The sequence below is a fragment of the Vulpes vulpes genome, unplaced genomic scaffold (genome assembly GCF_048418805.1).
Source record: "Vulpes vulpes isolate BD-2025 unplaced genomic scaffold, VulVul3 u000000690, whole genome shotgun sequence".
In the NCBI taxonomy this organism is placed as follows: Eukaryota; Metazoa; Chordata; class Mammalia; order Carnivora; family Canidae; genus Vulpes; species Vulpes vulpes.
In genome coordinates this window covers 548,390-575,098 of record NW_027325818.1, presented here as the reverse complement: position 1 = coordinate 575,098, position 26,709 = coordinate 548,390, and the positions used below count along the sequence as shown (strand labels likewise).

The 26,709-nt window shown below is 47.2% G+C and overlaps 1 protein-coding gene across 5 annotated transcripts in view; it reads left to right on the top strand.

The window, feature by feature from the left end:
* Nucleotides 1-12,902, top strand: part of NHSL2 (NHS like 2) — a 118,559-nt gene extending 105,657 nt beyond the window's left edge. For 2 of the 5 annotated variants that reach the window (XM_072746337.1, XM_072746335.1), the window contains exons 2-8: nt 13-168; nt 3,199-3,326; nt 3,634-3,829; nt 5,650-5,781; nt 6,972-9,299; nt 11,016-11,148; nt 11,926-12,902. In XM_072746337.1, the coding sequence (XP_072602438.1) occupies nt 3,324-3,326; nt 3,634-3,829; nt 5,650-5,781; nt 6,972-9,299; nt 11,016-11,148; nt 11,926-12,250 (3,117 nt within the window). In that variant the 5' untranslated portion in view covers nt 13-168; nt 3,199-3,323 and the 3' untranslated portion in view covers nt 12,251-12,902. Of the gene's footprint in view, nt 1-12; nt 169-411; nt 652-3,198; nt 3,327-3,633; nt 3,830-5,649; nt 5,782-6,971; nt 9,300-11,015; nt 11,149-11,925 lie in introns of those variants that run through there. The other 3 variants (XM_072746338.1, XM_072746336.1, XM_072746340.1) reach the window with 3 other exon arrangements.
* Nucleotides 12,903-26,709: the final 13,807 nt, after the last annotated feature.

Here is a 26,709-nt window from a genome sequence, read left to right as displayed (position 1 = left end):
CTCCTTCCCTAGCTGCAGCTAACTCGGGTCGGGAAAATGCGACAGCGACTGCCCACTCGAGGTCGTCATGGCGACAGCCAGTGAACGTGTTCCTCTCCTCGGGCAGGCCCCCGAGTGTAGAGGAGCTGCTTCGAGAGGCGCAGCTCAATCTCCAGAGCCTGTTGCAAGGTACTGAGAGGGAGGGGGGCTGCGGCCGGAGCCCACAGGCGAGATGCGCAGCGGCTGGAGGGAGGCGAAGAAGAAAGAGGACAGGGGCCAGCGAGAGAGAGAAAATAAAAAAAAAAAAAACAGTTTAAACCCCACTGAAAAACAAAACACGTTTGCCATCTTTTTACCTTCCAGAAGCTTCGAGAGGGCTCCATTTCTCCAGCTGTTTACTCACTCCCCCGTCCCCACCCCTCTCTTTTTCAGTTCAGGAGGCCAGGAGAGGAAGGGACTGAGCCAGAAGCAGGGTACTGGTCAAGCCATTTACGAAGGGAGCTGGGTGAGAGACTCCCACAGCGTGGCCTCACAGACCTTCTAGACCCTCTCACCACGTCACCCATGCCTTTGGAATCCTCACACCCAAGGACAATGGAGGCATCTGCAGGGTCTCCCCCTCTGGGCTTCACCCGCCCTGCACTTGCCAAAACCTGTCAGCCTATCTCCTGGGTAACTACTGCCTCATCAAAGTAAGCCTGGTAGGGACACCCCGGTGGCTCAATCAGTTGAGCATCTTACTCTCCATCTCAGCTCAGGTTCTAATCTCAGGGTCCTGGGTTTGGTCCCCTCCTCGGGCTCCACACCGAGCGTGGAACCTACCTGAAACCAAAAGGTGAGCCCAATACACAGTATACAGAGCTCTCCTCATCCCCAATTCCATGCCTTGTGCCTTTGGAGTATACAGATGAGCAAACTGTACACAAAGCTAGGTTCACACAACCCGGAAAACAGCTCAGTCAGAGTGCCTGAGCAGTCACACTGCATGTACCAGGCAGAGTGAGAAAACCCAGACTCTGAAATCAGACAGAGCTAGAATCTCATTCAGATCCCACACCTAACTAGCTGTGGGACATTGTGCAGATTATCTTTAAAGTGAGATTCCAGTTCCCAAATAGCAGTTTTGTGGGAATTAAAAAGGGTATGTAACCCGCTCAGCAAGAGTATCTTGTAGCTGGAGAGACTCCCAATAAGATGCACCGTCCACTCCCAGTATGTGTCCTCTGAAACACAGGCTTAATTGGGCACAGTATTAAAGTTAATGTAAAAGAGGAAACGATTCGGTCACTGCTAGGACCTTACCCTATGTAAACCAAATACATCAACCAGAGGGATTTAGCCAATGTAAGTGGCAAAGAGATTAAAACTCAATGCTAGAAGAGAGACAACCTGGGGATTACGGTATCCAGATGGAGGTTACAAGAGATGTGCATATGTCAAAATTCACTGAGCTGTGCGCCGAGGATTTGTGCACCTAACCGTATGTAAGTTATATGTCCATGAAGTAATTAATACAAATAAAATCTCAGTGGTAGTTGCAAGCTCCATACCTAACTCAAGGCACTCACTGTCCTCCTGAGGCCTCTTTTCCAAGCCCAGAAGCCCTTCCTCTGTCTTTCAACCTCCAATCCTTATGCTTTCTTCAAAGTTCTCTGCCTTATCGAAAAACAAAAACCAAAACAAAATTTAAAAAAAAACCTTGAACACTAGTTCTACACTTTGCTCATTCCCTTCATTGAGCACTCCTGCCGGCCACCTTGTGCCATCCAGGTCCAGAGGACTTGCAAAGAGTTCCAAACTGCTTCTTCTTCCATTTGCTCATTCATTTACTCATTCACCTACTAGGCCTGGGCTTATAGTTTGTCCACCTAACCAGACTGAGCTTCTCGACAGGAGGAATCACATCTCTTGGTACCCTTGGGTTTCCAGAAGAACCCAGCACAGAGCTGGATCTCCAAAAGGTGCTCAGTAGACATTTGTTGAGTGTCCATTACGTGTGAAAAGAAGTCTTAGCAGCTCTCATTTATCCATACCAATGAAGGTTAACTCTTATGGAGAGTAGAAAATGGTAGTTGGGCCACCCAAGTGGATGACAGCCAAAACACCTGCCTCCCTTGCCAGGGCAGTAGTGACCTTAGATAAGCAATATTCCAAGGGACACCATGTGTCTTGTGTGCAGATAAAGAGGAGCTGCCACGCAGAAAAGGAGTTGGTGTGCTCTATGTTGCCACCATAGGCAAATTTAGGACTGGTGGGTGGAAACCTAGAGGGAGGCAGATAGCACCTCAGGATAAGAACTTTCCTGCCATGCCTGGCAACACCAACTGTCCTTGGATGGGATGAGCTGCCTTAGAAGGAAGGCTGCTCCCCTTCTCTGCAGGTCTGTGTGGAAGCCGCAGAAGCATCTCGAAGGGAAGTTGAGGAGGAACTCTGATCCCAGAATGGGCTGTTGGATCAGAGAACTTTTGCCCCCCCCCCCCAGTCCAAGTTTCTATGAGTCTTGTTGAAATGTGCAGAGAGCCCCACCTGTTGGTTCTTTGCTCTCACATTCCTCATTTACTCATCAAATTCATCACTTCAGTGAAACCCATTCAGATCTCGTGCATCCTTCATACTCACTGACAATACCCCTCTACTTCTCCTTCCTTCTCTGCCACTACCTCTGCCTTCCCTCTACTTCACCTTAGCACCCCTGGACCCAACACCACCCACAGTGAGACTGAGGTGCAGGGAACCAGGCCCTCGGAGGCCCAGATGAGACTTCTTGAGATTCAGGGGAGCAATCCGCATTGGGCTTCCCAGTGCAGATTTCTTCAGGCTTCACACAGGTCCTTTCCCTGCCAGGCTTGCAGAACACCTAAAGAGCTGCGGGGCTTCAGAGTGAGGACCCTGCAACATAAGGTAGCAAAGGTATCTGCACCCTGAGTCTCTGCTCTAAGCTGAGCGCCTAAGGTGGAGGCCATCGAGACATAGGCTTGGTCTCAGAACCAGCATGACTTGATTTTATTGACTCTCTTTTCTCCTCGGCCCTTGAAGCCCTAGGAATTGGGCATTTTTCAGCTTCTGAATCCAGAGGTTCAGATGCTGAGGGAAAAACCAGAAGGAAACAAGGCAAGTCAGGCCTGGCAGCTAGGGCAGGAGCCCCCACTTGCGGTCCTCTCCCGGCCTGATGCCTGGCCGTGGCCCCCTAGAGTGTGTATCTACTGTGCTATTTTTCAGAAGAATATGAGGAACAGTACTCAGAGGCCAGACTTCTGGGGCAGACCTTCCGCTCTGCTGATGAGGCCCTCGAGCCCACTCCTAGCCCAAGGCCCCAGGCTGGCAGGCGTCTGGAGCTTGTATTGATGGTGAGTTGCCTCTTCCCCAACCTGTGAGGGCCAGCATGGCAGAGCTCTCTCTGCACTCATTGACAGGGGATCTTGAGCTGTGTACATTACCCACCAGACGCTGCTGTTCACCTCTGCTCTCCAGCAGAGCTTATCCCGAGGCCCAGCCAACATGGGCCTTTCACAGCAGGTGTCTAGCCCGGCAGCCCATCCACACTTTCCTGCCTCCCAGACAAAGCCTCTGGCCACTCTGTCTAGACAGCCATCCCATGGGCACAGCTCATCTCGTCGGGAGCACACCCCTTCCCATCACCTTCTTTCCCAACAGCCTACAAAATGGCAGCTGAGCGAGGATGAGACTACCACCCAGGGTGTGAGGGCCCCTGAGGCCTCCTCGAGCCTGTCTACCACAGCCGACAAGCAAGCTGCCTGGAATAGCCCCTTCCCTCTGCCCATCCTAGAGGAGAAGCGGTGGCTTCAGCCTTGCTCCACGCAACCTGACATTGTGCCCATCAACATCTCTGGTAGAGTTGCTTAGCACCACCTCTGTTTGCTTCCCTCCATGCCAGCCACAGACCATCCTCTCCAAATGCACTGGGTGCCGAGGGTGGGGGTGGGGGGAGCGAGACTGCTGCTGGCTCACCCTGCACGGTCAAGGTCATGACTCTTGCCAGGGAACAGGGGCATGCACAAGAGGGGGTTCTGGCTGCTCTTTCTTCCCTCTCTACTGGCACTAGCACACTAACTGAGCCCATTTGATAGCAAACAAATTTCTCTTAACAGAAAACTCTAAAACTTTATGAATGTGTGTGCTCTTTGAATCATCAGGGGAAACTTAAAGTTTGTGAGTTAGGTTTGGTATGGGGAAGGGAAACTTCTTGTGCCAGAAGCCAGATCTGTAGCACACAGGTAGGAGGCAGAGTAGAAGTATGAGGTTTGTAGTGCTGATGGTGAGAGGAAGGCTCACACCGCAGGACACGGAGCAGGGGCCTCGTGGCACTTTAAAGGGACATTGGGCCTTCTAGTGAGGTGGGCGTCTTCACCTCGTGCTATGAGAAAAGTCATAGAAAGAGGCCACGGCAAACCAGCTGGGCTGGCTCTGACTTCAGGGGCATGTGGCCCCCTAGACCACGCCCATTATTAATTTATGCTCCACACTCTCCCAGCAGTAAATGGAAGAGGAGGAGGAGGAGGTGAGTCCTTGCAGAAGGGACTAGGGCTGACCACCTGATGCCATGAAGACCTCATAACTTAAAGGGACCGGAGGCATCTTGTGAGCCAGGAGTGGCCAGTTGTATGCTGATGGAAAAAGCGATAAAGGTGATGAGGACAGGTCTGGCCACATGTGGTAGTGCTCCCTGGATATGGGGTCATTCAGTGCCACTGGCTTCCTCTCAGGAAATCAGAGGCAGAGCTCAGAGCCTAGAGACATGTACCAGGAGGAGCCAGTGCCAAGAAGAGAGACTCACAAAGTGAAAGCAGGAGCTTTGTTTCTAAACTTCCACCTTACTCTCAATGAGGCTTGCCCAGAGCTTTGCCCACAGAGCCACTTGCTGGGGGCAGAGTGGGGAGTGGGTACACATGCAGCCGTGGGGCTGAGAAGGGAGGGGTCTGGTTAGCCCACTGGCTGCTCAGTGAGAGACAGTGGGGGAAGCAGTGTGCCTTACCCCACCCCGGCCCCAGCAATTCCCCTGGATCCAAGACTGACCCAGTATTTTAAGAGAAATAGATCTCAATCACTACACTGGGATAAATGTTGATAAAATGTGACCAGGTGACTGGAAGACAGACTATCAGGCTGCTTCCTGGATGGTGGGGAGCAGTGGGAGCAGCTTCTTGGAGGCACTGTCCCTCCTGGCCCATACAAAGGCTTTCTTTGAGAAACGATTACAATCAAGCAACATCTGGTCTCAACCTGTCTCTCTACACCAGTGGTCCTCACCCCAGGCTGTACACCTGAATAATCCATCACCTGTGGAGCTGAAGAAAACGCTTCTCCCTGGGCCCTACAGCCAGAGATTTAAGTGTTCTTGGTGGGGTTCAGGTACTAGAGTTTCACGAGCTTCTCAATTGATTTTGAAAAATCAGGGTTGAAAACTCTGGCTCTCGGCCACCTAGACCTCACAGATGACCCAGACTGCGACCTGGGAAAGACAACATGTATGCCTTGGGGCTGTGGGTGCCCAGGGCTGAATTGGGAGGGATGAGGAAGAAAGGCCACTTGCCTGGACTCTGTTCATGCTCATTGCTACTGCCATCATCCCTTCTGTTTACCTCAGACCAATTTCCACTGTACTGTAAACAGAAACCAGGATGCACCCAAGTGTCTTTATTTTGGCTACAGGGCAGCAGTTTGATAAACATGCAAGTTTGCGACACTCGTTGTTTAACACAGAGACAGCTGTGAACCCCAAATCCACCCTGAGGCGGAGGCGGACCATTATTGGATTCTCTAACTTTTCCCAGCGAGACCAAGGTGACCCCACCACAGCTGATGCCCCAGACCCTTCCCCTTATCCCTTGTTCACTTCCACCAGTCCTGCCACCCAGGAATAATTCAGTGTGTGGGGGGGCTTTGAATGTCCCCCCCCAAAAAAAGCCGATGTGTTAATTAAGGATAACCAAGGGCCTTTTGTCAAGGACATCAACTGAATACGGAAAGCAGATCTCCCAGGCTAATAAATCCATTATGTTATTTTTTTCCCATTCTACATGGAATATAGCCATATGTGTCAGATTTAGGCAAATAGATAAAGACAGAAATCATCGCAAAAAGTGCCTTCCTAACAGAGCCATTACTGCCACTAAATGGAAGCCAGCCAAAGGGCACAGACCAGTGAAATATGGATGCAAGTCCCAGCCTCTCCACTTTACTAAAACCGTGATGCCTTGGCCAATTTACATAAACCTCCCTAAGCCTCAGCACCTCATCTTTAAATTGGGGATCATACTACCAACCTGGTGGAGTTGTGCAGATTAGAGTTATTACATATAATTTTCCTACCATGTGCCTGGTACATAGTGGGTGTTCGACACATAGTGGCTGCTCTTATAAAGTATTATAGTAGTAGCAGCAGTGACGTGACAGTAATAATTGTATGTAGGAAAATCTTCAGGGATTTTGAACATCTGAATGGTTTCCTCACATCTGTGGGTTGTCCTAAGTCTCTTGTGTGTTGCAAAGCTAAAAAGTGACAGGTACCAAACATGCAACCAGACTCTGAGCTTTCCAGCTGTGGCATGTTCCAGATTCACTGCTAGGGCTGAAAGTCACACAGCGCTGTCCTTTATCAGTGCAAAAGCATCTGATCTCATCTCAGGAAAGGGGAACACTGAGGTCTGAGATGGTTCACGAGGCTGGAGTGAAAGCTCGGGAAAAACGAGGTAGTCTCACATGCCACTTGAGCTCTAAAAGGAATGATTAAAGCTGGAAAGTCTTTGACAGCCTCCTGGACAATTCAAGGGCAGGAACCCTGTGACTCACCGTGTGGTGATGGGCAGGGGCAGAACTTCCCCAGCATCCTCATCTATGGAAAGGAAGAACCAAGGAATCCCAACCGAGTTGTTGACAATTGCTTCTTGGCAAAAATTTGGTGCTCCTGTCTCGAGACAGCTGCTGGGGGATCCCTGGCTTCAGCACTAACTATCTGTGTTTACCTCCTCCAGGTCACAGCAACAGGCCTGCAGGCAGTGTGGCCCACTCTGCCACCTCAGACATCAGGTCCAGTCATTCCATCCCAGAAGGGGTTCATGGAAGAATTGCCATTGGTCAGGAAGCTCAGTTCCCAAATCTTACCTCACCAGTACTGAAGAGTCCTTCTAGTGATTCGGAAGAACCTCTCCAGGCATGTGGTAGCACAAACCCTCCTGGTATGGAGAGCATAGGAATGGTGTATAGCATCCCCAGTTCTTGCAATGGACCAATGGAATCGACGTTCTCTGCTTCCTGGAAGGGAGATACTTTTACCTACATGACTCCAAGTGTCACCAGTCAGAACAATCAAATCAGTGAAAATGGAAGAAATCCTTCCTCTGGGAATGCTTGGGTCTCTCTGCACACACTGCCACCTCTAGTCCCCAAGGAGGCCACTACCTTCTTTGTTACCCAAGAGAACCCAACAGGATGCAGTGGGGCAACTGGCAACTCTGAGCATCCTACTCAACGAAGGCAAGTATCAGAGCGACCCTCCAAGATGGGCCTTCTCACCAGTGGTACCTCAAGGCTGGAGACAGGCCGGGGGGGTGCCAGCAGGTTCCGGGAGCGGTCACTGTCTGTGCCCATGGACTCTGGCACCACAGATGTGGACTATGATGAGGAACAGAAGGCCAGTGAAGCCTGTGCCCTGCCTTATGCCAGTACAAGCTCCGAGGGCAGTAACAGTACTGACAACATTGCCTCCCTTAGCGCCCAACAGGAGGCCCAGCCCAGAAGGCAGAGATCCAAGAGTATCTCACTCCGGAAGGCCAAGAAGAAGCCTTCCCCACCGATGCGCAGTGTCTCACTGCTCAAAGATGGGCCAGTCCTCTTGCCAGAACATGGGTCAGCACTGCCCAAGGACCAGAGGTCCAGGAGTCTCTGCCTCTCCTTGGAACACCAAGGACGTCAGTCGTCCCACCCAGATGCTCAGGGTCACCCAGCTGTGCCAACCGTCAAAGATCCAGAAGGTGCACAATTCTCCCACCACTGGTATCCTACTAACTGGAAGTCTAGCGACACCTACCAATCCTTGTCCAGCTCCAGCACGGCCACTGGCACAACAGTCATCGAGTGCACTCAAGTTCAGGGAAGCTCAGAGTCTCTTGCCTCCCCTTCCACATCCAGAGCCACGACACCTTCCCAACTCTCTATCGAGGTGGAGGCCAGGGAAGTGTCCTCCCCAGGAAGGCCCACTGGGCTGATGTCACCTTCCAGTGGCTACTCCAGCCAATCAGAGACACCAACACCCACTGTCTCCATGTCCTTGACCCTGGGCCACCTGCCCCCTCCAAGTGGCAGTGTCCGGGTGCGGCCAGTGGTACCTGAGAGGAAGTCATCACTCCCCCCTACATCGCCTATGGAGAAAATCTCCAAGTCCCGGTTGTCCTTTGACCTGCCGCTGACCTCCTCAACCAACCTGGATCTGTCTGGGATGAGCATCTCCATCCGAAGCAAAACCAAGGTGAGCCGGCATCATTCAGATACAAATTTTGGGGCTAAGCTGGCCCTGAAAAAGAGCCCCAACCAGCCATTTATGCCCATGGTCACTCAGTCTGACCTACGTTCCATTCACCTGAGGTCTGTCAGCAAGTCTGAGCCGGAAGATGACATCGAGAGCCCTGACTATGCTGAGGACGCAGGAGCAGAGGTCTTCGTATTGCTGGAGAGAAAGATGAAACCTCCCATAGCCGAGAAGCCCCTTGTGGCCCGAAGGCCTCCCAGCTTGGTCCACAAGCCACCATCTGCCCCTGAGGAGTACCCACTCACTTCACCGACCTTGGCTGTGACCCCCAAGATCTCTGTTCAACACATGCGGCCACTCCCCAAAGACATCTACACGGTGATGCGGAAACCAAAGTCCCCCGGCTTCCCCGAGGGCAGAGGCTCCAGGGAGCCACCAGCGCCCTCTTCTCTTGCTTTCACACCTTTTGCCAGTTCCTCTGGTGCTTTCTTCTCAGGAACACAGCAACCTCCCCAGGGCACACTGGAGGATGGGGGCCCCAAGGTGAGAGCCCTGCCTGAAAGAATCAGCCTCCAGAGCCAGGAAGAAGCAGAGAAAAAGAAAGGCAAGATTCCACCTCCTGTCCCCAAAAAACCCAGCGTGCTGTACCTGCCTCTCACATCACCCACAGCACACATGGAGGTGTTCAGGGCCGAACTAAGGCTGCCCCACAGCCCCATCATCACCCTGCAGCAAGACACCAAGTGTCCGCCCACCAGTGACCCCCTGAAGGCACCTGGTGCGAGGCCAACTTCACCGCTGCAGGCTGAAGGTGAAAGGGAGGCAAGTCCTCTAGGTTAGTAAAACTGTCTGCCGGCTTTTCCTTTCAATCCCAGGAAAGATGAGGTGAGGGCAGAGTGCCAGCGACAGAAGCAAATGCCCCCCAAATAGTGATTCTGAGTCCAGGATAACCAGGGCATTAGGAGACATCTCTGGAGGGTTTGGGTTATTCCAAATAGGCCTCGCTGCCCTTCAGATTAGGAATGACCCAGGGGTGGCTCTCCAGGGCCCAGTTTGGGCCAGTCTACCCCAGAGCCCCCGGTGCTAAGAGAATAAAATCAAATTAGGTCTTAGCACCCTAGGGCCTTAGGAGGAGCCCATCTACCTTGGCAAGTATACATCCCCTGGCCGAGGAACGCTTTCTCCACCCCACTGGACAGCACTGTTTTCTGGCCACACTGATTTTTGCTTCATGCATGGGATTAAGTAGCCTCCCAGACTGAGTTCAGTGCCACAGCAGGCTTGCAAGCCTGGGAAACCATGGCATGGTTTCCAGCAGCACCCTTTCTTAGTGCTTTCTAGAGGAAAGGGAGCTTGCTTGCTTGGATTCTTTGAAGGCTAGTTCTTCCCAGGACAAGAAGTCTGAGCTAGATGATGGGGTCTTTTTGGGGTCCCATCCTTTTGGGGGTCTTTTTTCCCACATCTCTTTTCCAATGTAATTGTGGTCAAATACACATAGCATAAAATTTACCATCGTAACCATTTTTAAGTGTACAGCTCAGTGCTGTTTGGTACGTGCTCGGTGTCATACAGCCGTGACGGCCCTCCCTCTCTAGAGTTCTCTTCATCTTGCAGAACTGAGGTCTCTATCCATTAAACAATAACTCACCAGTCCCAGCCCCTGGCAACCACTCTCCTACTTTCTATCATTTTGACTCTCTCTAGGGACCCCATGTAAGCGGAATCCTACTGCACTGGTCTTTTTTTGACCTCCTCTTTCATTTAATATATTGTCCTCCAGATCCATCCATGATTCTCATCCTTTTTTGAACCCTTAACACCAAAGATCACCTTCCAGGGGCACCTGGGTGGCTCTATCAGGCGTCTGACTCTTGGTTTCGGCTTAGGTCATGATCTTGGGATCTTGGGGTCCTGGGATCGAGTCCCATATAGGGCTCCTTGCTCAGTGCAGTTTGTGAGTCCTCTTGTCCCTCTTGCTCCCCCTCTGCTCCTCCCCCCACCTCGTGCTCTCTCTCTCTCTTTCTCAGATAATAAATAAAATCTTTTTAAAAAATCTTTAAAAATCTTTTAAAAATCTTCCTTAAGCTGATTTGCATTTCCAACATAAGTTAAATCCTAGAGAATGAAACAGGCAAACAAATCAAAGCCACAGGTAATTTTGGAATAAGCTTGGTCAAACTCCACATGCTCCCTCTGAGATTCAGGTAAGTCTTGCTCCCACCTACTGGTTGAGTCATTGCTTTAGATTACTCTCAGCTTCTTGAGTTTTAAAAATGATGCATTCAAAGCAAGAGAATGCTCAGGCAACCTGTTGTAATGAAAAAGGCATGAGAAAACAGGGACCCATGCTGAACTTCACCACTCACTCCACCTTGGCCAAAACACTAACCTTCTGAACATTGTGTTCCTCTGCAAAATGGAGACATTAAAAGTCTGCCCAGCAGCCCTTCCAGAGTTGCTTTTGAACATCAAATGAAATTCATATGAGAGTGTGCTTGGTCCCCACTATTGTGGTCAGAGTATTTAATTCCTTCTGAATTCTTATGCCTAGGGAGTTCTATGGAACCGGGCACTGCAGAAAAAAGCATAATCAGTGACAAAACAGCTGAATGGATCGCCGAAGATGATGATGACGTGTTTGTGGCTTCACGCACAACCGAAGATTTATTTACTGTGATACACAGGTCAAGACCCATTTTCTTAATTCCTATTGTGATTGCCTTCCCTTTTTATACCTCTAAGCAGCCGTGAGAATTGAAACTGGAAACTAAGGGCGACTGGCAGGCCACAGGGCCTCCCATATGCAATTTACTGCCATCTTTGGGTGAAGTGGAGGAGGGGCGGGGAAGGGAGGACCAGGTGCCCAGTGGAGGCCCCTTGTCTCCTAGCAACCTATTGTGGCTCCATCTGCTCCCTCAGTAGCTGTCTAGAGACAGAGACATTTAACCCTTCACAGTTTTCTTTGTATCAAAAAAATCTTAGTGAGAAGTGCGGTGGAGCGCCAAGCCTGATACCAAAGCGGGCACTCAGGCAGAGGGGGACCAGACCGGAACCCAGTCACTGGGTAGGGGCACAACGCAGGGGCTTGGTGGTAGAAAAACTGGAAAGAGTTCAGTTATTGAAGCGGGAGCACCAGTTTAGGACCGGATTAGCTCTCGGGCTGTCTTGAGTCCCCGTCACTGAGCTACTGGTCTCGATTCCTTCAATTTTTCCCTGGTCCCAGAACCTGGGCAGGGCCAAGCTCACAGGCACCCCAGCTGAGGGCACGCGAAGGAGCATTGAGGCAAGGAGCTAGACAGAGGCCTTAGCAGTGACAGAGAAAACTAGGAAGTACAAGTGCTGGCAAGGCTGCTGTGCAGAAGCTCCCAGATCATGTCACTGACCTTTGTGAAATTATATGAAGCATTAGGAAATGTCTGCCGTGTAAATTCACTCAAAGCCAACTGTCTCTTTATTTAAAGGTCCAAAAGAAAGCTGCTTGGCTGGAAAGAGCCTGGGGAGGCCTTTGCTGGTGGCAGCAGATCAAGCTCCCATTCACCAATAAAGAACACAGCTGATTTTTCCATCAGTGAGTCAGCTGTCTCTGCGGGGTCGAGTGGCAGCGCCAACCTGGATGCTGGCAGAAACAATGATTTCAAGGCCTTGCTGCAAAAGAAGGGAAGCAAGGCAACCCCCAAGTCCCGCCCCTCAGCCGCTGAACTGCTCAAGACCACTAATCCGCTGGCTCGGAGAATTATTGCACAATTTTCCAAAGAGTTTGAGACCACCAACAACCCTGATACCTAAGTCCTGGGTTCAGTGCACAGGGTTGAGTGACTGGACTTGAGTTAGACAAAGGAGAAGAGAGGGTTTTCGAAAGGAACTATGAAAATCACAAAAGAGCCTATGTGTCTTTTCCATTAATGCACCCTCTGGACAGCAAGAGAGAGGCCAATGCATCTAGAGGCCCTTGAATCATCTGCAGACATTTTACACTTTCATCCTTTCAATCTGACTACCAATTTGCTCCTTTCTCCCAACCCCCAAGTGTGGTGTGCCCTGAGGAGAGATTAGCAGGCACCATCTTTTCACTCACTGAATGGGCTGCTCAGGCCCTGACTCCTCGTGAGGAGGAGTCTCACAAGAGAGGGCTGGAGCTGCCACAAGTGGGGGTCATGGGGTGCCATTGCTGATCATTCACTTTCCTCAGCAAGGCCTTGTGGGGAAGCAGAAAGACCCTGAGGTCTCTTCGACCACAGTTTAGCTCTCCTCCGCTCCCCACCCCAAGAGGTTTGCGGGTGTACACTTATTGCAGCATGGGCTTGATTGGCTGGCTTTTGTCGTGCAAAATATGAATGTAACTCTGTCTCGAAATTCAGGCCTTTTCCAGTTTGATTGTCTACGCAGTGATTAGGGTAATGAGTTTCAATAAACATGTAGTTCCGACACCCCAAGAAAACCCTTTAGCTAGTCAGGACTGGGTTGCTTTGGATGAACCAAGTTCAGCCAACAAACGAGGCCGCCATGCGTTCGCTCAGAGGTAGCCAACGACACGTGCATGCGCCTTGAGATCCTTCAAGTGTCTGTCAACAACGTTAGGATGATGCCCAGCTCATGCTGCACTCTAAGAACTCTCCTTTCATTTGCATATAACCTTCATTACAGGAAGTAATTAGCTGAAGGAGCAGCAGCATCAAAGGCTCAAGGAGGAGAGAAAGTAAGTGTAACTGGTCCACCTCCATTCGATTTAGGTTGTGGTTTGTGGTTGCTTTTGTTTTGTTTAAAGGAAGTCTTGATCTGTTCCAAAACCAAGAATGTATGGACTAAAAGGGACCTATCCAAAACCTAAAAGGCAGCCTTGCCAGTAGCTATGGCCCATAACACATAGAGAAAAAAAGGGCTATTTTTTTTTTGGCCATTTAGGCTCCACTGTGTAACTAACATTCAATTAACTGTGCTGGAGGGGGTTAGTGTAGAGGCTGGTGAAAACAGGATGCTGACAGAGCCCCAGAACAATCCTTGTGACCCCTTGTCCCCCACCCCCCAACACACGCAAGCTTATAGGCACTAACTATGCTTGTCAGTTCAACTTTATAGGCAGAGCAAAAGCAGTGATTTGTTTGATTTTCATATGTATGGTTTCTGGGAGGCTGAAGGAAGAAAACAGACAATGCATTGAACAAAAACTGGCTGACCAGTAATGGAAGGTTAATTGTCCACCTTCCCAAGAAGGGAAAAGAAAAATCCAATGAAATTGTAGCCTACTTGCTGGACCCCTTCTTCCTTCACTACCACTCCCCACCCCACCGCCCCCCCATTCATTGGCCAACCTCCTGGAGCATGCAGAAACTGCCCCGGAGACAAGTAAATCTTGATTTTGATAGGTCTCATTGCTCACCAATGAGAAGCAAGCTTTTAGCTCCACTGCCCACACTCTTAACAGCAGCTGAAAAACCATGCTGAGAGCCGAGGAGACTTGGGCCTCTCACTTGGAAGCCTTAAGCCTAGGTCCTTGGTTGGTATGGTTCTGAATTCTAGGCTTCTGAGTACAGGCCAGGCTCACCAACTTCTTCACAATCAGCACTTCCCCCTGATTTAGGCAGAGGACACTTAAAATAATAAACAGCAAGAACCCAGTTGCTTTCGAAAGCATTCAGACTATTCTGTTTGAAGGTCCTGATCGAATTTCACGGGTTTTGCCTGAGATAAAATAGACTGGTTCCTGGCTTGAATTTATATACGAATGCCACACTTGTCTGCCTCAGACTCAGAATTCCAAAAGACAGAAACATTTTCTCCTGTAGGGAAACAAAGGGGTGTGTTCATGCTTTGGCCTAACAAAAGTGAAAGGCTGCCAGGGCCTTCTCCTTGGGAACCACTTTGAACAGCTGAACTCTGAAGCCTAATGTGAGACTCACATAAGTATAGATTGTGTTACTTCTGCTGCTTTTTCTAGAAGCTTCTTGTTTGCTACTTCTAGTGGGTTTCACCTCTCCCCCCAACTTGCTGTCTCTGGTGGTTTTTCCAAAAGCTTTTCAAGCTGAATGCCCAGACACTTTTGTATTTTTCCATTACCTTGAGTCTTGCTTTCCTCTACAGTAGTCTGTCTACCTGGGATTTTTATAACATCTTCTGCAGCATTACTATGACCCTTGAGTGCCCAGTGGTGTATCTATTAGCACAAGGGGATTTGGGGGCAATGATTGTATGGGCAGAGATAACTCTGAGGACTAGAAATATTCCTTTAAAATTTTGAAGTGGGGGACCTAATCCCCCCCCAAGAAAACAACCAAACTGTAAAATTTGCTCATCTTCGATGACCGTAACACCAAACACTTTTCTGCTCTTAACACCAAACTTCTCTTGCCCCCGTGAGTATCATAACACCAAATCTCTCTCCCACCGAGGCACATAGCACAATGTTTGCTGCCTTCTACACCTACTCTGCTAAGACTGGAGAAGACAGGCTGAAAGCCCCTCTAGGCAGGCTTTCACAGAACCTCCAACTGCCATTGTTACTTATACAGATCATAATGATAATAGTTTTTGAAGGTGAAAGCCAGAAGGCTCAAGTGAAATGAAGTTGGCCCTAGGAGGTCAGCTTCCAATTCAAGTTGTTTCTATACCTCTGTTTGCTCTGTTTGCTCTGTTTTCCAACCAATAGTGGCAGGTGGCTCTGCTAGACTGACTTTCACTCTGGTCACAAGTAGAGTCATCCACAGGATTGTTAATGGGTAGCTAAGAGTGCTTTGCTCTAGGTGGGTGTTCATTACTTATTTGTGGTTCAGATGTTGAGGGTAGAGAGCAAGCCATTCTTGGTACAATAAGAAGCCTTGCTGGTCCCTCTTCTCCTTTCCCTTCGTCATCTCTCGCCTGGGCCTCCCACCTGGCCCCAACCTGTCTCGCAGCCCCAACCCCCATGAACTGCATGCCTTAGCCTACAGCTTATCCTTTAAGGAGGCAGACCACAGGCAGCTAAATAGTTCAATTTAGCCTAGTGACCACAAATCAACCAGTTGGTCCAAAGGCATTACCTGGAATGTGCAGAGATGGAGGAGATTCTGCAAGGCTTACAGTGACCATTTCACTGGACATCCATTTCAACTCTCTAGACAACACAGATCAGATTGTGATCCCGCTGTACCTAATCTGTCTGAGCAGATGTGTCCATGCACCTGCCCTCTTGCTCACAAACTCATCCCTAAAAAGATGAGTTCATGGCTAGGGCTCTGTTCCTCACCAGTGCAGCCTTCCATCCTCATCAAGTCTATAACACAGTAGTAAGCTTTCACTTTAATCTGATCTGCCAGGGCCAAGACCAGAGTGAGGTGAATGAAGTGCCCACTCTCAGGGCTGTGCAGGTGCCTTACCCTCGTCCCAGCCCTGAACTCTGCACTCTACAAATACAAGTTTATCTTCTTCCTGTGCAGAAGTGTGGTTCCTCTGATGGCTCCCTATCTGCTGTTGCTCCAAATGTTTTATTACCATCTATTTTTTTCCATTGCTATCAACCTTTGTATGCCTACACATTAAAGGGTCTTCAAAATTATCAGAAAACATGGTTGATTTCCAAGCAACCTGCTCTGGGTGGCAAGCTAGCACCCATTTCAATAGGGATGCAGACAGGGGGGTCAGTCCTTCACCAAAATTGTGAATGAGTTGGAAGCCTGCGACTGAGATCCCCTTTCTCCTCTTTCTACTCCATGTGCCCCAGACCTTGATTCCCAGCACAACTCTCCTGAGTGCCTCCTAGTTTTGTTCTCCTCAATAAGAAAAATGTGCTCTCAGGAAAGGGATGAAGTCCTTTACTTTGACATTGTGAGGGTCGCTTGCATTATAACAGGGGAAAAACCTAAAGCCAAAGGAATTGAAGTTCTACTTGTAGAATTTTAGGCACCAATTCATTGCCAAAGTGTATCTTTCACCACGGAAAGGCCAAATTCTCTGTCAGCTAATTCCAAAATATAGAACCTGGAATTATTTTATTACATTGCCACTGATTGGCTACATAGTCCTGATACCCAGTGCTGTTCTCTTGGACAGGGGACCAAGGGACCACATCTACCAAGAGACTCTCAGCAATGGCTCCTGAGAGCCATGGAGAAGGCTGAGATCATTCCTATTGTAAAGTAACATTTTGACACAAATGGAATACTAATCATGTTAGCAAAAGAACACAAGGAGTTAGAGTTAGAATGTATCCTCTTCGTGAAAGGTGAAATTGTCCAATCAATGTCTGATCGATGTTGGTTGCCCAGTGTTGGTGATAATTATTGAACTTTCTGGAGGTACAACTTTACTGAACACAAGTCTCTGCTTCCCTTCCTCTTATTTATGTTTTGTGCTATCACTTCAGCGTGGTGTGAGAGAGACCAAATCTCTGCCAGTGCACCCAGTCCCTCCAAAGCCTTTGCTTGTGTTTCAGCTAAAAGTCACTAAGATATTAGGGATTTAAAAGGACAAGAGAGTGGGAAAGAGGTACAAATAGCTGCCTTCATCAAAAAGCATCAAGAATTCTAATTTAGGGATGCCTGGGTGGCTCAGCGGTTGAACATCTGCCTTTGGCTCAGGGCATAATCCCAGAATCCTGGTATCAAGTCCTGCATCAGGGTCTCTGCATGGAGCTTGCTTCTCCTCCCTCTTCCTATGTCTCTGCCTCTCTCTGTGTCTCCCATGAATAAATAAATCAAATCTTTTTTAAAAATAAGAATTCCAATTTAAACAATGACATGAAATAAAGTTTTATTAGAGTATTCTGAAACAGATTTATATAGGAATACAGTAGTAAATGGTTAGAGACAAATATTTGAGGAGCTTATAATAAGTGTAGCAAAAATAAATTTGCATAAGTAAAGGGTTGTGTGAAATATGTATGTATGTTTTTTGGCAAAGTAAGCCAAAAATTGAGGCCAGTGTTTCTCACAGTGTGATCTCAGAACCACCAGCAGCAGCTCTGTATTATGTATGTGTGTGTGTGTGTGTGTGTGTGTTGTGTGTATTCTTCTTCAGTGATGTTACTTCTTCAAGCCCCTGAATCATCATGGTCACGACTATCCAAATGGTTCCAACCTTTCCCATTGTTTCTGCTGTCACTAGAGTGATCAGTGTCTGGCCAAGTGATGTATATTGTCGTGCTGGTCAGGTATACATTTGTTTGGTGTTAAGAAATTATCAGATTGAATCAACTACTTGCTTAACCTGCAAAACCCTTTATTTGACTTAGCCAGCACATCTGGCCTGTTCAGGGTTTAATTTTTTTTTTTAATTTACAAATAGGAAAAAGGAAGAAGTGTTCTGTCTGTTTGGTATTTCCAGCCCTTAAATATCTATCTTCACCATGGTGGCTGTTTTCTACGAGGGCTCTGATTTTAAGATTTTGCCTACAGAGTGGAATTTGATATCAATAAATGCACCAACAAAATCTGAATTGGAACAACCAGTTAACCCCTCTCAGCTTCTCCTTAATGCCAAGCTTTATAGGAACTTATTCCTTATGTGGTGTGCAGCTTTTTTTTTAACGTCCAATTTTATCAAATGTTATGCATGCAGACGCAGCATTGTGCTCATTATATAAATCACCCCAAACTCATTTCCTCTTCCGTATGTATGATGGTGAAGAAATATCAATATGTATGTTCTTACCTCTCCTGATCAACTGTAAATGACAAATCTTTTCATTAATTTTTAAATGAGATATATTTACTCTGGCTAGTGGTTAAAATTTTATTCTTATTATATTTCATTGCGACTCTTTTCTACTGACTCCAAAGCTTACTTTAGGTAATATTTCTTATTTCTAGGTGGTTGTATTTCTCTAATTTCTATATTTATCTGTAGTCATGGAATGTTAGAACCAAAAGGGACCAACCTCTCATTTTACACATGAGGCCCAGAAAGGTCAAATAACTTACACAAGGTCATGTACACAGTAACAGAGCCTGGCCTCAATCCCAGGTTTCCTGCCTCTGGGGCCAGTGTGTTTTCATTTAAAGCACTGCATTTATAGAAGACCCACAGCTGACTTCTACTTTTATGACACATGAATTTCCTGGGTATTTCAGTGAACTAATTATAAATGCTTGAAGGGAAAATGTTCAAGATTTCTTTACTTGAATCTGAAGACAAATCCAATTTTCAATTTAGAAACATTCGTTTCCCTTCCAAATTCAATAGATGTTCCTACTTTGTATATGTTTTCCCTAAGAGGTGTTTGAAAAATGAATTCTTGTGGATCAAATTCCACTTTTTGGTAGAGAAGTGTCTTATGTCTTATGTTGCAACTTCTTTAGAAAAACAAAGAACCCCCTTGTCAACGTTCCCTAATGTATCTACTTCTTTTTAGTGTGAACTTTTTAAATTGGTATTTATGTAAAGCAAAGCAAGCCAATATAGGCTTTCCTAGAATCTACTTTATCCTTCCCTCCTTAAACTCTATGAAATGTTTTCAGACTGTTAGATACTCATGAGATATTTAGTTGTGTTCTAGAAACTTCATCTAGCTTGATGTTATGTCAATCCCTGTACTCAAATTCTATCCCCATCTTATCAGAAAATAACAGAATTCCCTAATCAGTACTGAGTTCTGCATGCATGCTCTTTTCTGGAACATTCTTTGCCTAGTGTGACTCTCTCTTTAGCTATTCTTGGGCTTCCTTCCATGGTTCATGCATACCTTACTATGCTGTGCAACCACAGGCAGTGTCCCTTTAGGGCTGTACCAATCATATGGAGTGGTATTTCCATCATTCCCTTGTTTCTACTGGACCTCCTCTGGTTTCCATTTTCAGGAATGCTCAGAGATTGGTGGGATCTAGACCCGGGGGTTGACAAACTTTTGTAGAAGAGCCAGATATTAAGTATTTTGGGTTTGGGGGTGGCACATGTGGTCTCTGTAGCATATTTTTCTTTGTTGTCGTTACTTGGTTTCTTTGTTTTACCATACTTTAAAAATGTAGATACCGGGATGCCTGGGTGGTTCAGTGGTTGAGCGTCTGCCTTTTGGCTCAGGGTGTGATCTCAGAATCTGGGATCAAGTCCCACATTGGGCTCCTTGCATGGAGTCTGCTTCTCCCTCTGCCTGGGTCTGTCTGTCTGTCTGTCTCTCTTTCTCTCTTTCTGTGTCTCTCATGAATAAATAAATAAATAAATAAATAAATAAATAAATAAAATCTTTAAAATGATAAAAAATAAAAATGTAGATACCTTACTTAGCTCTTGGGCCATAGAAACCCCCAGGCTATATTTGATTTGCTTGTCATAGTTTACTGACCCCTGGTCCAGACAGTCTTCTGGGACAGGCATTTCTACGGCTGACCCCATGCAATAACTGGATTGTATACTGGATGCTGTGGTTCACTGCCCTCCCATCTACTTCACTGTCACACCAGTCTGCAGAGAAGTGGGCAGAGAAGGGCTGTATGTGTCAGCTCATTACTCTTTAAGAGGATGCTCTTCATCATTCTCTCTCTCTCTCTCTCTCTCTCTCTCTCTCTCTCTCCCCCCCACCCGCCCCCACTGACTACCTTGGTATAGAAACCCTCATCCTTTTTTCCAGACCTCCTGTCTTAGTTATCCAGTGTGCCTCTTCTTCCTGAAGTTTATGGTAAACTGGCAGGAAAGAATGGCTTTCTGAGTTTTCTTATTTCTTTTGTCCCATCATTGGTCTCCCAAACTGTGGCTGGGGACCCCTACCCGGGGTCATCTGACCTGCCCTGCCCCATATTGCCATCATGAGGTTAGGGCTGTCTCTGGAAAGTCTGGCATCCCAGGCAATGAGATTCCAGTCCAGTCTACAATTTCTTAGGAAAATAGCCAGCCCTCTGGGTTCCCATGGGTGGTTTTATTCTTTTTTTTTCTTTTTTTCTTATTTATTATTTATGATAGTCGCACACAGAGAGAGAGAGAGAGAGAGGCAGAGACACAGGCAGAGGGAGAAGCAGGCTCCATGCACCGGGAGCCCGACGTGGGATTCGATCCCGGGTCTCCAGGATCACGCCCTGGGTCAAAGGCAGGCGCCAAACCGCTGCGCCACCCAGGGATCCCCCATGGGTGGTTTTAAAACCCAGAATGTCCATGTGTCCATTTTCTATAATGTAATTTGGATCTGTTGTAGATTTATCCCCAGCAAGAAAACCAATGAAGTATAGAAAGTATTCCGTGCCCACGGTGTTTTCCTGCCTAAATCCTAAATCCTAAATCCCTGCCTCTTGGGCCCCCAGGCCCCAGGATGGACTCCTAGGGATGCCTCGTGCAGCACTACAACCAGCAAGCATTTGGCATATCACTGCCTCCTGTTTTCTGAACCCTTGAAAGAATTCCCTAGGGGCACCTGGCTGACTCAGTGGGTAGAGCATATGATTCTTGATCTTGGGGTTATGAGTTCAAGTCCTGAATTGGGCCTAGACCTTGAAAGAAGAGAAGAAGAAGAAGAAGAAGAAGAAGAAGAAGAAGAAGAAGAAGAAGAAGAAGAAGAAGAAGAAGAAAAAGGAGAAGGAAGAAGAAGGAAGAAGGAAGAAGAAGAAGAAGAAGAAGGAAGAAGAAGAAGAAGGAGGAGGAGGAGGAGGGGATCCCTGGGTGGCGCAGCGGTTTGGCACCTGCATTTGGCCCAGGGCGCGATCCTGGAGACCCGGGATCGAATCCCACATCAGGCTCCCGGTGCATGGAGCCTGCTTCTCCCTCTGCCTGTGTCTCTGCCTCTCTCTCTCTCTCTCTGTGACTATCATAAATAAATAAATAAATAAATAAATAAAAGAAGGAGGAGGAGGAGGAGGAGGAGGAGGAGAAAGGGAAGAAGATTTCACACTTGCTCACATAAGTATTGAAGAGTATGAGCAAAGAAGGTGTGTGCCTGTGTGTGTGAGCATGGTTTCTCCACTGGGACTAAGGCCCCACTGACTAATGTATCCTTCTCTCTCTCTCTCTCTCTCTCTCTCTCTCTCTCTCTCTCTCTCCATGTGCACGTGCACACTCCATCCAGGGTTCTCATCAGTTTTCTGGCCCAGGTTTAGGTCTGATGGGGCTGGTCAAGGGGAATGGGATGGTGGGGACTCCTGATGCATTTCCTGTCTTTTGAAACAAGAGAAATCCTCAGGATCCCGAGGGCATTCTCTAATAAACATCCTTTACATCTTTACATCCTTTACATCTTAATACACGTTTATTTTTTATTTTTTTAATTTTTTAAATTTATTTTTATTTTTTTATTTTTTTTTCAGGTCAAGTATTTATTGGAACCTCACAGAGAGAAGTAATAGGAGCCAACTTAAACACATAATAGTCTAACTTTTATTATTCTAAGTTTCTATTGTATCCAGAATAAGTTTATCTCTAGTACTATATCATCCAAAATTTGACATTATCTTTTTTCTTTTTTTATTTATTTTTTTATAAATTTATTTTTTATCGGTGTTCAATTTGTCAACATATAGAATAATACCCAGTGCTCACCCTGTCAAGTGCCCCCCTCAGTGCCCGTCACCCAGTCACCCCCACCCCCCACCCACCTCCCCTTCCACAACCCCTAGTTCATTTCCAAGAGTTAGGAGTCTTTCATGTTCTGTCTCCCTTTCTGATATTTCCCACTTATTTTTTTCTCCTTTCCCCTTTATTCCCTTTCACTATTTTTTATATTCCCCAAATGAATGAGACCATATAATGTTTGTCCTTCTCCGATTGACTTACTTCACTCAGCATAATACCCTCCAGCTCCATCCACATCGAAGCAAATGGTGGGTATTTGTCGTTTCTAATGGCTGAGTAATATTCCATTGTATACATAAACCACATCTTCTTTATCCATTCATTTTTTTAATACACCTTTAAAGCACAGGTCATAGGGGCACCTGGCTTGATATACTGGCTTGTGCTGGCATCTCTCAGGAAGCCATTTGAGGAAACTCCCTTGTGACAATTGTGGACAGGCTGGCATACAGAGAGCTAGGACTTTAATTTGATAAGAACTCAGTTGTTCCGACATACCTTTGAGGCGGCAGTTTTTGCTATCTAAGCAAATTGCTTCTTAGGACCTTTCAGCTTGCTTTTTGTCATTTGAGCCCGGGGATCTATCTACCCACTTACTGCTTTTTTTTTTTTTTTTTTTTTTTTTTGTAAAACTAAATTTGAAAAAGTCAGAGGTGTGAGTATACCTTTGAGGATTTCCCTATTTGAAAGCATCTATGAAACAGTTTCTTTCTGTCTTTGGTTTAAGATTTCCAGACAGGAGGGGAACCAGGCTTGTGCCTTGGACTCAAAGGCAGCAAAAGAACCGCATTTGCCAAAAACAAAAGGAGGAAGGAGGATTGACTAGTCCTACTACGTGTAGCTGGGAGACAGACTCTTGTTACATTAGCACTCACTGGGCAATGCTTACTGAGTGCCAACAGCATGCTTAAGAAAAATAAGGGAGCTAGGCATTTACAGACCAAGATCCTAAACTGGAAGACAGGGACAAGGCCATTCCCCCGGCGATGAAAAAGTGTCCCTGGATAAAATTTCAAGAAGCAGCAGAAACTAGGAGAGATTATAATCCCAGTCTTTTTAGAATCCTAACACAAAATGGAAGGAAGCCCTCTGTGGGGTGATATTACAAAGAGTTTTTCTTGTCTCTTTTGTTTGTTTGTTTGTTTCTTTCTTTCTTTCTTTCTTTCTTCTTTCTTTCCTTTTAAGCATTCCATACTGGCTTGCTACCAGCAATTGAAGTGTATTCTTTATATAGCTAGAGCTATTTGTGTCTTCTCAAAATAAACTGTTTCTGTTAAAAATCATTTTCCGTTTCACCCTGTGGTTTTCATTGTCGCAGTGATGCCTTTATTCAGACACAGAGGCCAGTTCAGGAGCATGTATTACTGACCACACAAGTGTGGGACCCACACACATGGGGTTTGATTCTCACAAACCCCTGAGAGCCCAAAGCCAATATGCAGGACACAGGGTCTTGCAGAAACCTGGCCCATGGAGCGGTGAACCAAAGCTACGCAGGCAGGTAATTCACATCCAAGGGCTTCATCTCTAGGATTTGAATACAGCTGCTTATGGAAGCAACAAGGAGCCGCAGATGAGGCGGGGCCTGGTGAAGTGGGCAGCAGCTGCCAGGCTCCTGAGAGGAGGAGGTTGCCGTGGTAACTGCTCAGGGCACACACTCTTCTTTGTTCTCTGGCTCAATGAAGCCATCCAACAGGGCAGACCAGAGTGAGCCTGGGCTGGGGGCAAAAAAACACAGACCAGACCGGAAATGTCCCAGATCACTTCCATCATGTCCAAAAGGGTATGATCCCCCTATGCAGGTAGTGACAGCTACATTTAAGGGTCAACTCCCATCCAAAAGGAGTTTTGTTCTCTGGTCTCTGCCAGGCATGTAAGTCTGAGGCTCTTGCAGCCAACATCCTTGTCTCCCCAGGCCTGACATCCACTTATGTCCCCTGACAATAACAGGCTGTTCGTCCAAAAAGACAAAGCAAAGCTGGAAACAACCTGGAAAACCCACAAGGGAAGGGAGAGTGGCCAAGACAATAGCAGGTGTTAAGATTTAAGAGAAGGGTCAGAGAAAGGCTGGCTTGAGGCAGACCCCATGCCAAGCAGGATCTCAGTTGAACTCTGTGGCTCACAGTCCAGTGGTCACCCTGGCAGGGTCAGAGCCTCCCTGTGTTACCATACTACGTATTGGGGAAGCTTCCAGGCACTAACCTACACTGACCAAACTCACAAAAGACATGTCAAAGGCAGGGTCTGGTATATTAATTAACCAAAGAGAGAATACACCTTTAAAGTACAGGTCATAGGGGCACCCAGCTGGCTCCGTCAGTAGAGCGTGCGACTCTGCATCTTGGGTTTGTGAGTTTGAGCCCCACACTTGGTGTAGAGATTACTTAAAAATAAAGTAATGGGGCCCCTGGGTGGCTCAGGTGGTTGAGCGTTTGTCTTTCTCAGTTCATGATCCCAGGGTCCTGGGATCAAATCCCGCATTAGGCTCCCTGCTCAGTGGGGAGTCTGCTTCTCCCTAGTCTACCCTTTCCCCCTGATCATGATATAGCTCTCTCTCTCTCTCTCAAATAAAATCTTTAAAAAAAATAAAATAATAAAACCTTGAGGTGCCTGGGTGACTCAGTTGGTTAAGCACATTTGACTCTTTTTTTAAAAAAGATTTTATTTATCTATTCATGAGAGACACGGAGAGAGGCAGAGACACAGGCAGGGGGAGAAGCAAGCTCCCCATGGGGAGCCCGATGCAGGACTTGATCTTCGGGCCCCAGAATCACACCCTGAGCCAAAGGCAGACACTCAACCACTGAGCCACCCAAGCAACCCAAGCGCATTTGACTCTTGATCCCAGCTCAGGTATTGATCTCAGGGTTGTGAGTTCAGGCCACACTCAAAAAAAGAAAGTCTCCTTAAAAAAAAAAAAAAAAAAAAAGAATCTAGGGACACCCGGGTGGCTCAGCGGTTGAGCATCTGCCTTTGGCTCAGGGTGTGATCCTGGAGTCCTAGAATCGAGTCCCACATCGGGTTTCCTACATGGAGCCTGCTTCTCCCTCTGTCTATGTCTCTGCCTCTGTGTGTGTGTGTGTGTGTGTGTGTGTGTGTGAGACTCATGAATAGATAAATAAAATCTTTTTAAAAATATAAATAAATAAATAAAATCTTGAAAAAATACACCAAGGTCATAAACAGGAGGCCTGCAGGCTGAATTGAGCTCACACACACACACTGTCTGAAGTACACTAAGTTCTTTTTCAATTTTTTAAAGAGTTATTTATTTTGAGAGACAGTGCATGCATGCACGTGCATGAGTGGGAGGAGGGGCAGAGGGAGAGAGAAAATCTCTGGCAGACTGCCTGCTGGGGCACAGAGCCCCATGTGGGGCTCCATCCCACAACCCTGAGATCATGACCTGACCCGGAACCAAGAGTCAGATGCTCAATCAACTGAGCCACCCAGGCATGATTTATTAATTTTTAAAAATTTAGGGGGGGGGCACAATTTCTCCAATTTACCTAGTTCCCCAGCACTCCTTGTTATTATATTCAACCCAACCAGCTTCATTCATTATATTGCCTGCTCCACCCCTGAAGGCGTTTGAGTCCATGAACCTTGCATCAAAGTGTAGTTATGGGTTGGGTCACCCCAGAAAGCACTCTGGGGTGGAGTTTGGGGAGCAGGATGTTTATTAGAGAATGCCCTCAGGATTACCCTCTGTGGGAGAGAAGGAGAGGAAATAGGTTTAGGTAGAAGGAGAAACAGGCTGCAAGGCAGGTACCACAAAGCCTCGTCTGACTCGATGGCAAGCTCTGGCTTTACACTAACCCATCAGAGTTGTCCCACCCTGGTCCAAACATAGACCTTCCTACCCCTGATCCAGTTACTGGCTATGGGCCACCTGACCAAGGGCCTGACCTTGGGTGAAGTGATTCTCTCTAGCTGAGGCAATCTCCAAGGGAGCTGACAGCTAAAGAAAGGTTTTTGCTAACAGCACCCTCAGCAGCTGAGGCAGCAAGTCTTCCCTTGAAGGAGGACTTGGGTGACACGGTTCTGTGTCCATCACAGGTGTTGCTCCCAGAAATGATGCCAGTTAAACACAAATTCTTATTTTTTAAAAAGATTTTATTTATTCATTTGAGACAGAGAGAGAATGAGCAGTGGGCAAAGGCAGAGGGAGAGGGAGAAGCAGATGCCCCGCTGAGCAGGGAGCCTGCCAAGGGCTTGATCCCAGGACCTTGAGATCATGACCTGAGCCAAAGGCAGATGCTCAACCACTGAGCCACCCAGGCATCTCTGACATCTTAACTTTAATGTCCCACAACCTCGCATCTTTCCAACTCTTTCTCATTCAACTATCCCATTACACTGTCCAGTTTCATTGAGACCTCTAATAACTTCATTCAGTCATTCATTCAACATTCAGTAGGCACCTACCACAAAGAAGCTATTAAGTACTGGGGACACAGCTTTGAATAGGACAAATATAATCAATCCCTGCTCTCATGGAACTCAGGCTACTGCTCCCTTATCTCTCAGCCCTTCTTCTTATCTTAACTCCTTCACCAGTTTGTTCAGGTCTAGCATTTTGACAACTCTCTTGCAAACATCCTCCACTACTTTTGTTCCAGTGTCATTTCTCCCATCTGGCAGACACAACCCCACCTGGATCAATCCAACTGTCCACATTCTCTGTTCCTATATCCAGGCTGCTGGAGAAGACCACACGCAGTCATGCAAAGTGGTGTTCTCCTACCGAAAGGGGATCTTCAGCTCTACTCAAAAAAATTCCTTCT